The following is a 15,457-nucleotide window of genomic DNA, read 5'->3' as shown; positions in this document are numbered from 1 at the left end:
TTGGATGATGATCTCAATTTGTTCATTGTAATTGGTGTAAGGGCTCCCAGGGCACAGGACTGGGCATATATTACTGGAAAAATATCTTTTATACATTAAAAGAATACATGAATTAACATAAGATTTCTCAACACAGAGGGACAAGGCTATAGACCTCTATCCTTCCTGTGTCGACCTTGTAAACAGAGAATCAGCCCAGACTGTTAGCCAGCAAGTTTCTTAGAAGGGTTAGTTTTGCTTTCTTTCCTGAAAGTGGCATGACATGGGATCAGCCTGATCTCAGGCTGCAGTGCTTTCCAAAGTTACCAGTCCTTGGCTTTAAAAACACCCTGATTCTGCCCCTGTGAGCTTTCACCTGAGTTCACTCAGCCTTTGCTTCCGGGCTGAATACACGTACCATGGCAGGGAGCAGGTATTTAAGATGAATTAGGAATATAAAAGGCCCGCTGCTTGAAAAGGAACCTGTAATGCATACCAAGTGCAGAGTGCAAGATATTAGGGTGATGTGATTTGGCTGATGTGCCCCACTAAGCAAAGTGCATTGTTACAGGTATTCCAACCCACTGGCCAGCTACAATTCTTTAATTGCCTCTCTAGGAACACGTATTTCTAAGCACTGACTGCGTCATATGCGTTTTTTTCCACTGCAGTTTTATATTGCAAAAATCTCCACAAAAGCAGATTGTATTTTCTTAGGACCATGAATGGGACTAAGAGGAGGCGCATATGACGACTGTCACGCCCATCTTCTGGTATGTTCGCCATGGGACTATCTATGCTTCCATGTCCCTGTGACTCGGGGCAGGTCAACACTTACAATGCTGCAGTGGTGCAGCTGTGAATGTCCTACTAGGTCGACAGGAGAGCTTCTCCAGTCACCATCGTTAATCCATCTCCATGAGAGATGGTAGCTATGTCAATGGGGGAGGCCTTCCCATCAACACAGCGCTATCTACACCAGGGGTTAGGTCGGTATAACTGCATCGCTCATCAGGGGTGCTGGACCAATTGGTATAGTGGGGGTACTGAGAGCCATTGAACCAAACTGTAAACCCTGTATAGGATGGAAACCACTTCAAGCCAGGGGGCGCTGCAGCACCCCCCACACCCCTACTTCCTGAACCTAGGTTGCTCACGGGTATTGATTTTTTTCATACCCATGAGCGATGTAGTTATACTGATGTAAGTTTATAGTGTAGACCTGACCTAACCTGACCACTATAAGGTGGATAGAAAGCTGGCTAGATTGTCGGGCTCAACGGGTAGTGATCAATGGCTCCATGTCTAGTTAGCAGCCAGCATCAAGTGGAGTGCCCCAAGGGTTGGTCCTGGGGCCAGTTTTGTTCAATATCTTCATAAATGATCTGGAGGATGGTGTGGATTGCACCCTCAGCAAGTTTGCAGATGACACTAAACTGGGAGAAGAGGTAGATATGCTGGCAGGTAGGGATAGGATAGAGAGGGCCCTAGACAAATGGGAGGATTGGGCCAAAAGAAATCTGACGAGGTTCAACAAGGACAAGTGCAGAGTCCTGCACTTAGGACGGAAGAATCCAATGCACCGCTACAGACTAGGGACTGAATGGCTCGGCAGCAGTTCTGCAGAGAAGGACCTAGGGGTTACAGTGGACGAGAAGCTGGATATGAGTCAACAGTGTGTCCTTGTTACCAAGAAGGCCAATGGCATTTTGGGCTGTATAAGTAGGGGCATTGCCAGCAGATCGAGGGACGTGATCGTCCCCCTCTATTCGACACTGGTGAGGCCTCATCTGGAGTACTGTGTCCAGTTTTGGGCCCCACACCACAAGAAGGATGTGGAAAAATTGGAAAGAGTCCAGCGGAGGGCAACAAAAATGATTAGGGGACTGGAACACATGAGTTATGAGGAGAGGCTGAGGGAACTGGGGATGTTTAGTCTACGGAAGAGAAGAATGAGGGGGGATTTAATAGCTGCTTTTAACTACCTGAAAGGGGGTTCCAAAGAGGATGGCTCTAGACTGTTCTCAGTAGTAGCAGATGACAGAACAAGGAGTAATTGTCTCAAGTTGCAGTCAGGGAGATTTAGGTTGGATATTAGGAAAAACTTTTTCACTAGGAGGGTGGTGAAACACTGAAATGCGTTACCTAGGGAGGTGGTGGAATCTCCTTCCTTAGAAGTTTTTAAGGTCAGGCTTGACAAAGCCCTGGCTGGGATGACTTAATTGGGGATTGGTCCTGCTTTGAGCAGGGGGTTGGACTAGATGACCTCCTGAGGTCCCTTCCAACCCTGATATTCTATGATTCTATGATTCTAAGAAAAGATCCTTTCCTCGCCTTTTCTAGTCTTTTCTTTTCCGAGCCTGCAGGAAAGGAAATAAAAGGGGAAGACACCAGTGAAACTCCCATTAATCTTCTTATGTCAATTCTTATACTGCCGAAGTGTGACATTTTGCCTTAACTGGTACCATCATTGGGGAAGATCAATGGTATTAGTTTAATGAAGATACCACTCAAGTGTTCCACTTAATGAGAGGTTCTGACTAACCCTCCCAATAAACTCAGAGATTTATAAAACCTCAAAATTAAATTACACATTCCAGAAGAAAAACCAACCCACAGCTTACTCCCTCAATTACCCTCCCGCATCACTTGTAGCAAATAATTCTCTCTTTGAAAAGCAGCTCAAGTAATAAATTGAAGGATGGAACATGTGTTCTGTACCCTGTGCATAATGGCAGTTTGATACCTCATACATTTGCAATGCTTTCTTACTCTAGCAAACTATTTCTGAAAAAAAGGCTATTCCATTGCACTCCGGTTCTATATAAATCCATTGTAAATTCTCTCCCTGTCTCCCCTGTATAGAATACCCACTTCAGCAGAATAGATAGAATCCCAACAAATGATCAGCATGTGGAGAAGGTGGGAAGGGAAAGGAAGAGTTTTGTAGTGCTTTCCCTTTCATTGCTAAGGCATAGCAACATATTCTCTGTTTGTTTGGAAGCAAGCCTTCGATGGCTCTTAGCTATGAATACTATAAAGAATGGTATATATGCACCACACTTCATGCAGTGGATGAAGCAGCAGGCAATGTCGGTGACACACAATGCTGTTTGTTGCATTTTGAACAGACTTTATCATGACCTGTCCAGTCTAATGTTTAATGCCCTAATTCAGCAAGGTACTTAAGCATGTATACAACTTTAAGCATTTGAGTAGTCCCAGGGAAATCAATAGGACTATTCATATGCTTAAAGCAACACATGTACTTATGTATTTTATTGAATATGGGCCTCAAAGAACTTGCTCCAGCACTAGAAATTATTTTAGTTCTGCACTTGTGGCATGTAAGTCAAACAAATTTTCCATTACATCTAAAGATCTCCCCCCCACACACATGGTTCCTGTTACTCCCCTTCCTCCTCTGCAATCTGGTTCTCCATGCATACATTACCCTCTTCCTCTTTAGGTATCTATCATATTAGTCCTGTCTTCCCAGTAGTGATAACATAATATTAATTAGGGAGAGATTTGTTTGGGTTAGATCATATCTTTACAAAGGTATGCACATTGCCTAGCACAATCAGGGCCATTGTCCTGCAATACAAATACGAAATACATAAATAATTATAATTACGATTATGGATTTGAAAGTTTAGATTGGTAAGAATAAAAGGGATTGGTTAAACTGGCTTTAAAGTTCCTTTGTGCCACCAAAGCAGTGCAAAGCTGCCTTAGCAGGAATCAGAATTTGGCTCAGTGCACCTTTGAGGGTTTTCTTGGGTTTGCTTTTTTGTTGTTTTCTATTTTTCCTGATCGTGGCTAAATAAGCAACATTCACAGCCTTTGTTTTACATGCTAATCTTTTTTTGTAACCATCTGTTGGCAGCAGATGATAAAAATTAACAAAACTTTGTTGTTGCTTAGAAGAAAATTTGAATAAATTCCTTGGGTTTAAGTACTAAAAAACAAATTAATCTTTGAAGTTATTTTCATACAAATAGAGAGATCCTACTTCTAATAAGTATCTATAAATAAATGTCTTATTTTGTCTGCCCTCTTCTGCCTGACAATACATTCTGCTAGGCTTTGAAATCAGTGCATCTTTAATGATTATCGATAATTTAGAAAATTGTGAGATCCGTGAAAACGCTTTGAGCAACTGACCCTTAATCATTCTTCTTGAAGATTAACACTGAAGATTTAACAGCCCTCAGAGTCTCTTCATATTAGAAACAGAGCTGCCCATGGAAGATGTGAAATAGTATGGCTTTGAGTATCCTATTTTGTCAAGTCCCAACTCCATCTTTCCAGAATTACATCCTGGTATAATGTTGCCTTAACCTTACCCATCAATTCTGCTGTTGACAAGATAAAGCCAGAGGAATACAGTTCAGAGAAGTGAACTACAGCTTCAGAGCCAAACCTGCAGGTAATTTCCATAGCTGGCTTTACATTAAACACCAGGCCAATTTAGTTATTTATCGCTGTATGTGATAATGAAGGAGTAGTGATTATTGCCGAGTTCTAACGATAGGTCTGGGAGCATTGTGTATTTCATGTCACTCAAAATCATCTATGTCTCTTTATTTAAAACAATGATTTCTCATAACACAAATTAAAATAGCTGGGAGGGGAGGACTCCTTTTGTACAGTGGCTAGTGCAGGTCTGAGCGGTGGAGAGGATCACAGTGGGGATGAGCATGAGAGAATTGTGTGAGCCCTGCAATTTGAGGCTGATTGCACCTCGAAAGTCATGGTTATTTCTCTGTTGCATCTTTCTTCTTTTGGAAGTGTATTTCTTTCTGCCTCCTGCTGCAGTGTTTCTGGGCCTCATTTATCCTTGGGCTGGTATAGGGGCACAGTGGAAACATTCTGAGCCCTTTATTATTCAGGGGTTGGGGCAGCCCATGGCATACACCAGGATGGCATTCATAGCTGTGCTAGCCTGCACACCTGCAGGTGACGCAGAATTGCTGGACATATATCACATTGACCATACCTCTTCCTGGTCTTGATATGTCTCCTTCCCTGGCCCACCTCCATCATGCCTCCTGCCTGACTTGACATTTCCATTGCACTGGGGGTTCCTATAGAGATAGCTCAGAGCTGTGTCTACTCCTGGTATACAGGTCTCCTATGCCATTGGTAAAGCCTGTGTGGGCTTTGTACCTGCCCTTCAGACTAGCTGTGTGAAAAAGGTGGTAGGGTGATATAAATCAGGCCTTACGACTGCAATCCTACTGACTTCAGCAGAATTACTCTTGATTTACACCAGGGTAAATAAGATCAGAATCAGATCCTGAATATTTATTACACAATATTTATACAACTGGAACAAGGTCACATTCTAATCACTGATACTCCTAAAGCATGCAAACAGCAAACTTCGCATTCAGAAAAAAGGAACAAATGGGGCAGTCTTCTTATGTGACATCAGCTTTTGTGTAAGTCTGGGGAACGCAAGCAATGGAATAAGTTGTAATGCACTCCCAATAATGATTAATTGTGTGGCAGCCTTTATCTCATCACGCCTTGTAATCTAGAAAGTCAGCAAAACTGAGCCCACAGAATTGCTTGCAATGAAGTGGGAGTGAGGTTTGCTCAGCTGATTACCTCTGAAGACTTCCAAATGGCTTTAAGAGTAATGTCAGTGTCTTGAAATTCTGCACTTGCATTTGTGCCATGTGATCAAATTATCCCCATGTTGCTCATTTAGTGATGGGGTAGAAAGTAGGCCATGTCTTCCAGTTTGAACTGATTTCCTTTTGATCTTGGTTTTCCCATTTTAATGAGGGCTGTCAGTGCTCAGTGGCAATGATGAAATGGTTAAAAATGTAAATGGCTGGAGAATGATACTGGTGGTGGGGGGGGCGTTAAAATATTTTTTTTAATCTTCCAGGACATAAATAATTTGTAGGTAAATAATGTCAGTGCTGCTTGTATTTAGAAAAAAAAAAAAAAAGAAAGCTTGATCGATTTGCCTCTCCAGTCTAGTTTTACCTATCTTATACACAATGATCACAATGGTATACAAGCATGTAGTGAGCAATATCATTTAACCAATGAACACAGTAGGCTGGATTCTTAAACCAACCAGAGATTCCTCTTGGAGACTTCCACCTGGGCAGGACATATCACTGCCAGTGTAAAGTTTCCTATAACACTATGTCATTGCCATAACCTTTGTATAAGGGAAAGGAGAGGTCAGGTTACGGGGCATAAAGGGGTGAATCAGCTTGAACTCCACTAGGCCTGATTCCCTTCTGGTTTAAACTGCAGCGCTTACGCCAGTGGCAAAAGTTAGAGCCACCCACCTGCTGCTCTAACTTCTGACAACACTGAGTGGCTGGGTATTAGGGAGCAGCAGCCAGCTCCATGTACTCATCACTGTCTTGGACGTAGTGGAGAATGGAGTTCAGAAAAGAGCAGTGCAGCTTCAGAGCCAAACCTGCAAGTCCTGCGCTGAATAATTCCTTCTGACTGTCACTAGCCAGTATTTTACAGTGGGGATAATTTGTTTCTGTCAAAATACCAACCATTTAGAGCTTGATCCAAAGCCAATAGAATTTTTTCTATTGGATTCAATGGGTTTTGGATAAGGCTTTTGGAACAGAGTTGAACGATTTGCCTTCCCTTCTTCCTTAGTTTTGGCATCAAAGCCCATTACGTCCTGCAGCAACCACTCTAAAACTGAGTCTAAATGAAGCTTTTAAGTCTGTAGTTGCCACTGTGTTCACCATTGAAAAGCTAATGAGGTCACCTTGGATGGAAATCTAAGTAACAAACGTTTAGGAGAATCCTTGTAACTATTATCATTTCACCTGTGGCCTATACAATTTCTCCATGGCAGAGCTCCTAATGACTCAGGCAGAGGGTGCTAATCGCCACCACTGTAGGTGTGAGGTGTGTGAGGGGAGAGACATTGCTTTCCAGTATGGAGACCAACACCAGCCTTGCCATGCTGATTTTGCTGATTTTGCTAATGCTGACTCTCTGAATGAAACACCCTTTGAGATGCTGCTGCGGCTGTTCTGACAAAGATGAAAAGGTTAAACACAGCACAGACTGATCCTGAAGGAGATTTTCTCCATATTGACAACCCAAGGGCATGCGTAGAAAATTGATCCATTTTGTTTCTTCATCCCTCCATCCCAAAGTACAAATGCTTTGGTGTTCTTCATCTGATGCGCTCCGGTGATTGCCAGTGCCTCCCCATCTGCACCCAAGCTTGGCGTTTCATGCTGTCCTTTCAGTTGTGCAGGACTTGACCTTAATATGTAGCTGGCTGTCATTAACATGGCAGCTCATCCATCACCGCCTCCACATGCTGTCAGCAATCCATTTAATCTCACTTGTAATTTTCCGAGGGAGGCTTGCAAAAGCCACAAACAGAATTTTAATGTTGTAAAATGCTGTTTGGAGCCAGTAAATATTTCCTTTCATTGTGAGGTCATGCTACACAAACATTCCCCAAGTTCAGTTTAGCTCCCTTTACTTTAGGAGACCGCACATCTGCATAGACCCCAACCAGCAACCCATACACCCCAAATGGGCCACATTCTTTGCTAATGTGACTGGTGAGGCAGTGGCAAGCTCAGCTCCCTGACCCCAACCTCTACAGTTACCCCTCCAACTCTCTCTTCAGTTGAGTCCTGATCTTCAGCTGCTCAAGTTCTCTGTCCAGTCCAGCTCTGTGGCTGCTGCCATAGGGCCTGATTCAATCCCAGTTTAAATCAATAGAAACACTTGTACACACTTCACCCAAATAGAATTTGGATCAGACCCCTGGAGCCTTCAACAGCCCGTCACCTTAACTCCCTCTATGCCTCCCTTCTATCCATTGTCCCATACATACTCCTCCAGGCTCCAGTGTGCCATTATTTTAAAAGAGTGAACAAGATAACCCAGGTAATTATAGGCCTGTCAGTCTGACATCGATCCCAGAGTGGCTGATTTGGGATTTGATTAATAAAGAATTAAAGGAGGATAATATAATTAATGCCAATCAACGTGGGTTTATGGAAAATAGATCTGTCAAACTAACTTGATTTTTTTTTTTAGGCCATCACAAGTTTGGTTGATAAAGGGAATAGTGGAGGTAATATAATTGGGGTATATCTACACTGCAATTATAAATCCACAGGCTCACGGGGCTTGGGCTAAGAGGCTGTTTAATTGCAGTGGAGACATTTGGGCTTGGAGTGGAGCCCAGCTCTTGGCCCCTGAAAGGTGGAATGGTCCCAGCTTGAGCCCGAACATCTACACCCAATTACACATATCCTTAGTCTGAGCCCCATGAGCCTGAGTAAGCTGGCATGGGCCTGACACGGATTTCTAATTGCCATGTAGACATGTCTTTAGATTTCTATCAGGCATTTGTCTCGGTACCTCATGACATTTTGATTAAAAAAAACCTAGAATGATATACAATTAAGTTGGCACACCTGAATGGATTACAAGCTGTCTAACTGATAGGTTTCAATATGTAATTGTAAATGGGGACTCATCATCAGGCAGGTGTGTTTCTAGTGGGATCCCACAGAGATCTGTTCTTGGTCCTATGCTAGTTAACATTTTTATCAATAACCTGGAAGAAAATATAAAATCATTGCTGACGAAGTTTGCAGATAACACAAAAGTTGGGAGACTAGTAAATAATGAAGAGGAGGACAGGTCACTAATACAGAATGACCTAGATTTCTTGGTAAGCCGGACTCAAGCAAAACAATATGTGTTTTAATACGGCTAACTGTAAATGGATACATCTAGGAACAAAGAAAGTAGGCCATACTTACACAATGGGGGACTCTAGCCTGGGAAACAGTGACTCTGGAAAAGATTTAAGAATCATGGTGGATAATGAGCTGAACATGAGCTCCCAGGGTGATGCTGTGGCCAAAAGGGCTAATGCAATCCTTGGATGCATGAACAGGAGAATCTCAAGTAGGAGCAGAGAGGTTATTTTACTTCTGTATTTGGAACTGGTGTGACTGCTGCTGGAGTGTCCAGTTCTAGTGTCCACAATTTAAGATTGATGTTGATAAATTGGAGAGGGTTCAGAGAAAAGCCACGAGAATGAATAAAGGATGAAAAAACTTGCCTTACCGTGATAGACTGAAAGAGCTCAATCTATTTAGCTTTACAAATAGAAGGATAAGGGGCAACTTGATTACAGTCTAGAAGTACCTACATGGGAAACAAATATTTAATAATGGACTCTTCAATCTAGCACAGAAAAATGAAATTTTCAGATTATCAAGATCCAATGGCTGGAAGTTGAAGCTAGACAAATTCAAACTAGAAATAAGGTGTACATTTTTAACAGTGAGAGTGATTAACCATTGGAACAATTAAGCAAGAATCATGGTGAATTCTCCATTACTGACCATTTTTTAAACTAAGATTGGATGTGTTTTATGTGCTCTAGGAATGGATTTGGGAAAGGTCGATGGATTGTACAGGAAGTCAGACTAGATGATCACAGTTGTCCCTTCTGGCTTTGGAATCTATAAATCTGTAAATGTCATCAGCTACGGCGCAAGCCTTCACTCATACTTTCTCCAGTATGACCAGAATTTTTCTCTGGCAAATCATAACAAGTTCATCAACCAACCAGTGTACCCTCCCTAGAGGAGTCACAAGCTCCATCTCCCAGGGAACATATTCTGCAATTTTCTCCCTTCCCGACAGATCAGGGCTGCCTCTAGTAAATTCCAGATCTGCATTCTAGGATTCCCCTAATCCCATGATATGGGCCTCCAGGCAACTGTGAGATGTTAACAAACCTTTGGTTAGTTCTGACATGGGCTGGATTTGATCTCACAATGTAGTCAGTACCCCTGAAATGAGATGCACAGAGGACTGACCGTTGCAGTCATGTTGAGCCCCAGTGCCTTTATTCGGAGCTTTATACCCCATTACTAATCTTCAGAACCATCCAATCCCATGACTGATTTATTATTTGAAAAAAAATCTTGCATTTTTCCTCAGCACATTGCTGGGAGTTTAAAATTTCATCAGCAATCAGATAATTATAAATGAATTTACAATATAGATATTCTAGAGTTATGCTCAGACTTTCCATTTGAAGACCCTGTTTTCAGTTACTTCTAACTTTGCCAACTGGGCTGAAGTTTTCCACGTTGGGAGTCTGCCTCAGACTTGGAAAGTTTCAATAAAAACAGTTCAGCAGTGCCTGAGTATGAAATAAGGGGGAAATGCCATATGTTGCCAATTTTGAAAAATTTACCATTTGTTATGACGCTTTATTAACCTCCATGCTTTGAAGCAGGGACATGAAATCTGGTAGCAAGGGTCACCCTGGACTCAAAGAGCTGACTTTTGCTATCTCTCTGAAAATCCAATCAAATTTGTGCAAGTCATAAACCAGTGAAACTAGCTGCATTGAGTTTATTAGAGAACTCCAGCAAAATTCTCCAAACGATCTGTCTCTACTGAATATGCCCCACCCCTACTGAGCTCCATGCTAACTATACTGAGCGTGCACCACCCCCACAGAGATTACTAAGCATTCTCCATTCTCCAGCTAAGCAGGTCTTTTCCTGCCATTGTTCCTTTTGTCTGGTGGGAGCTTCTGTGGTGTCAGGCAGCAGAACTGAGAGAAGAGACTCTCTCCTGTGCTCTCAATGGACCCCAGGCAGGAGGAAGTATGAGGGAAGCGAGGAGGAGGGCACAGAAAGACTATGAAGAGGATGGGGGCAGGGACAGAGGAGTGGGGGAAATGGACCAGGCATTTTCCAAGGTTGAATACTTGACTTTGAAACCTTAACTTTCGTTTAACATAGCTGTTTTAGGGGTTTTAAAGATTATTATTTTATGTAATAAATAAAATCTTCAATAAAATTACAGCTCCATTTATGGGTTTGCTCAGAGAATTGCAGCGCCTTTAAAAAAGTGAATTCCTCCTTCAACAAGAACAAGGCACAACGAGAGAATGATTAAAAAGTACAAAATAGGCCATCAGAGTCTTCTATTCACACAATCAGTTTCTCAGTGGTGCCCATTAGACATACTGAATCATGCATTTTGCTTACACAGCGGCCCTGAGAAAAGCAAGGAGCATATTGCTACCACCTCCTTTTGCAGAAGGTGGGCAATTATAGCAGTCTTAAAGTGGTAACACTCTTTCTTGGTGTCATTGAGTATCATTTAGGTTAGCGTACAACTGACTTGCTTACCTTTACAATATCTGTAATCACTTTAAGATTAAAATAATGTATAATCCTGCTAATGTTTCAAATTACTGGGCTGAACACAGGGGTATCTGGGTAAAATTTTATGGCCTGTTTTATGTCGGGGGTCTGATTAGGTGATCTGTTGGCCCTTTCTGGCCTTAAACTCTATGGATGAATACGAAAGTCTGCAACTCTCCAAAAAAAGTATATGCATGGATGTGATAGCTACAGACTAGTTTCCAGGCTAGATCGGTCTATTGGTCCATCTAGTCCAGAGTCCTGTTTCTGATAGTGATCAGCACCAAATGCTTCAGAGGAAGGTGCAAAAAGCCCAAGATAGGAAAATGATGAAATAACCTATTCATAAAGAAAGTCTCCTTCTAACGCTAGCCAGTAAGTGGTTTGCTTACACCCTGAAGCACGAGGGTTTATATCTCTAATAAATGTGACAGAAACACTGGCTCAATGTTATTGGGCTGAAGAACAAAAGATGGCTTAGCCCTGAGGTACTCAAAGGAAATTGGTATTTCTCACAACCTAGGATTTAGTTAGATATTGATAGGGGGTCTCACACAGCCCTCATCTTATTATCATGATTTTAAACATATTTGAATAAATCCTGATATCTAAATATAAATAAATATAAAAACTGGGACTCCTGGCCTTGAATTTGAATTCAATTCTGAAGGTTTACCCTTCCAGCTTAGTACTCGACACTGGTTTGCATGCTGGTCTGGGGCTTAGGAGACCTAGGTCCACATCCCTGCCCTTCTGCAGATCTCGCGTACATTCTTTAGTCTCTCTGTGCCTCTGTTTCCCATGTGAAATGAGGATAATAGTATTTCCCTGCCTTTCAGGGTTCTTGCGAGTTGCTTAAATACTGTGGTGATGGAGGCCATTAACGTATAGAATACTTATATTCAGACAGCTTGTGGACAGTCTTTGATGCATTCTACTCTCCGTGACATGATGTGTTAGTATGTTTGGCTATTAACCAAAAGATTGGTGGTTCATATCCACCTAAGGGTGGAGCTCCTTGTGATGGGTTCCCCTGGGGTACCACCTGGAACTGGGGTACCACTGAGCCCTCTGACCCACCAGTCTGGGCTCCCTCTCACACGGTGCTTCTGTGACAAGCTGCAAAGCCCTTCAAACTTGCACATTCACCAGCATTTACACAGGTAGGGCCACACCCAGCTGCAGTCACATGCAGGCTCTCTAACCAGCAGCTTCCCAGCCTAGGACCGCAGAGCAGTACCGTCCTGCCCTGGCTAAATCTGGCCGGTAGATGGGTTTAATACCTGGTCCACTTCTCCCCCAGTGTGAAGAGGGCCATGCACACTTGTGGTAACCAAACTAAGATTTTTCCCAGAAACCTTAGTCACCACTGGTTTGGATTAAATCATAAAATAATTGTATTAATTAAAAAAATAGATTTTAAATTATTATGAGTGATAGCAAACAGATCAAAGCAGATTACCTAGTAAATAAACAAAACCACAAACTGAGTTTAACATATTAGGATAGGATATGAATTAGCAAATTCTCACCCTGAGTGATAAACAGGGTGGCAGATTCTTAAGGCACAAGCTGCCTTTGCTTTGCAGCTTGGGTTTCCCAGGTTTTCATACACAGGCTAGAAATCCCTCTAGCCTGGGTCCATCACTTCCCCCAGTTCAGTCTTCGATCCTCAGGTGTTTCCAGGTTTGTTGTTGTAGGGAGAGTGAGGTACCATCATGATGTCATTTCAACCTTTTATGTCTTCTTCCCACTTGCTGGAAAGCTCTTTTGCTGTGACCTGGGTCCAACAGTTCCCTTTGTGTAGTGCTATCACTAAGAGGTTTTATTGTACACAGTTCCTGGGGCAATTCTTGTGCTTGTGTGCATTTCCTCAATAAGCCATTAACTTTGTTTGACCTTGTTACTGTTGTATCTGAAAGTCGGCTTTGGGGTGTTTTCAACCTCTCAACAGGTTTCAGTGACACATACCTAGCCAAACTTCATAACTTCACATTCAATGATAGCACACACAATCCAATGAGATATTGATGTCTAGCAGATCCAGACTCTAAGAATGATACCTCACAAGGCAAACTTTGTGCAAAACATATCCTAATTATATGACAGTGGTGAATAAGGGGTGCCAGGGTGTCACACTCCTGTGATTCACAGGTCAGACTAGATGATCTAAGGCTCACTTCTGGCTTCAAACTTTATTAACCTGTTGTTGTTAATGGCCTTTTTTTTTTTTTTTTGGTAGGTCTCGACTGAAGAAGGCATGAGCTTGGCGAGAGAGTATTCTTGCTCCTTCTTTGAGACCTCAGCTGCCCTGCGCTTCTACATTGATGACGTCTTTCATGGACTGGTGCGGGAAATCCGCAGAAAAGAATCCTCACTGCCCCTGACAGAGAAGAAGATGAAGAGGAAGGACAGTCTGTGGCAGATGCTGAAAGGATCTTTGAAGAAGAAAAGGGAAAGCACAACCTGATGGCACTTTCCAGTGAGCCACCTTTAGGGAGCTGATCACAGTCATCTGTAGCAATTCCTAAGGCAGCATTTACACAGCATTGTCAGGGCCCAGTTCTGGAGTCCTTTCTCTGCTTTCATTCAGTCCTTATGCAGGAATAACTTATATGAGGCCCAATCTATGGTTGTCTGGTAGCCCCTTTATGCCAAAATAGCCAATGCAGAAGGAACAACATAACAGTCAGTTACCCTTCCCCTCACTTTTGGCACAGTAGTCCCTCTTGTGTAAGATACAGAGGCAGCAGAGTGAACATTGTACCTTTCCCTGCATGATCCCCCAGCAAGGGGTATTCAAGGTCATCAAGGATAGGAAAGAGTATTTTAGGCATGGAGCAATTCTCCAAAACGGGCCATGTTTGGCAATTTAATGTACCCACCATACAAACATCCAAGTCATATATCATTTGAAAGCTTATTTTATGTATGTTTGGATGAATTATGATGTGGAGCAGTCACATGGTGTCGTAAGCTGGTAGGCATGGTGAAATAATGGTACCCCAAATGAAAAAGTGTCACGTTGTGCATCGTTCCTGCAACATTGCAACATGATTATAACTACAGCTTTTACTGTTTATGTTAATTTCAACACCTTAATGTGGGGTTCCTTGCTCAAAGCCACCAAACAACAAACTATTAACATATCTGATTGGCTTTTCATGGACAAGTATTTTTTTTAGAATGGATTAAGCTGCTCAGCATGTGGCAAAAATGCCGAATATCAACATTTTGCAGTAAGCTAACATCAAATATTTTCACATCACAGATTCTTAATTGTCAAAGTATCTCAGAAGTGATTATAATAGTTGTCAATATTTTCAGTTGAAATATGCGACGTGATCAATCTCACACAGAAGGTGGTGCATGAGTAGCTGTAGATTGCATGCCCATCATTTGTCCTGCCAAGTGGGTAGATAGAAATGTATGTAAATTCCTAACATAATGCTTCTCCATTTGTAAGCTTTCGTACAGACAAAGTAGCATCTTGGTCTGCCCAGTAGAAGCTTTTCATTTGTAATTGTCTACGTGTGCAGTACTATCCTTTGAAATATTCTAGAAACTAGCTTTTTTCATTCAATGACACTTAAGCACAGGCTGGCATTAGTGTTAGAGATGACAATACACCTCTTCATACTGGGTTGCAATCAAAGTGGGTTTCAATCAGCAAAAAATGGCAATTTTGATATTAACATATAGATCTAGTTTATATGTAACATAGCACAAATCTGAATATTTGTAAAAAATGAAAAAATTATGCTAGTGGGGGTGGTATTGCTAAGAATACACTTCAGAAATTTTACCTCTACAGGGAGCTTACAGTATGTGAAGGCATGGAGGATACAAGCTCCTTAATAAACAAAGGTTTCAGAGTAACAGCCGTGTTAGTCTGTATTCGCAAAAAGAAAAAGGAGTACTTGTGGCACCTTAGAGACTAACCAATTTATTTGAGCATAAGCTTTCGTGAGCTACAGCTAACTTCATCGGATGCATACTGTGGAAAGTTTAGAAGATCTTATTATATACACACAAAACATGAAAAAATACCTCCTCCCACCCCACTCTCCTGCTGGTTATAGCTTATCTAAAGTGATCACTCTCCTTACAATGTGTATGATAATCAAGTTCATAAACCAGTCGGAGAAAACTTCAATCTCTCTGGTCACGCGATTACAGACATGAAAGTCGCTATTTTACAACAAAAAAACTTCAAATCCAGACTCCAGCGAGAAACTGCTGAATTGGAATTCATTTGCAAA

General features: G+C 42.0%; 1 protein-coding gene across 1 annotated transcript in view; it reads left to right on the top strand.

Moving 5' to 3' along the window:
• RIT2 (Ras like without CAAX 2) overlaps positions 1-14,263 on the top strand; it is a 280,882-nt gene extending 266,619 nt beyond the window's left edge. The window contains exon 5 of the mRNA XM_048851256.2: positions 13,438-14,263. Within this exon, the coding sequence (XP_048707213.1) occupies positions 13,438-13,665 (228 nt within the window). The 3' untranslated portion in view covers positions 13,666-14,263. The remainder of the gene's footprint in view (positions 1-13,437) is intronic.
• The last annotated feature ends 1,194 nt before the right edge of the window (positions 14,264-15,457 follow it).

This window comes from Caretta caretta, chromosome 5 (genome assembly GCF_965140235.1).
Source record: "Caretta caretta isolate rCarCar2 chromosome 5, rCarCar1.hap1, whole genome shotgun sequence".
Lineage (NCBI taxonomy): Eukaryota > Metazoa > Chordata > Testudines > Cheloniidae > Caretta > Caretta caretta.
The sequence above is the reverse complement of the archived record's forward strand: the minus strand, read 5'-3'. Positions and strand labels throughout refer to the sequence as shown.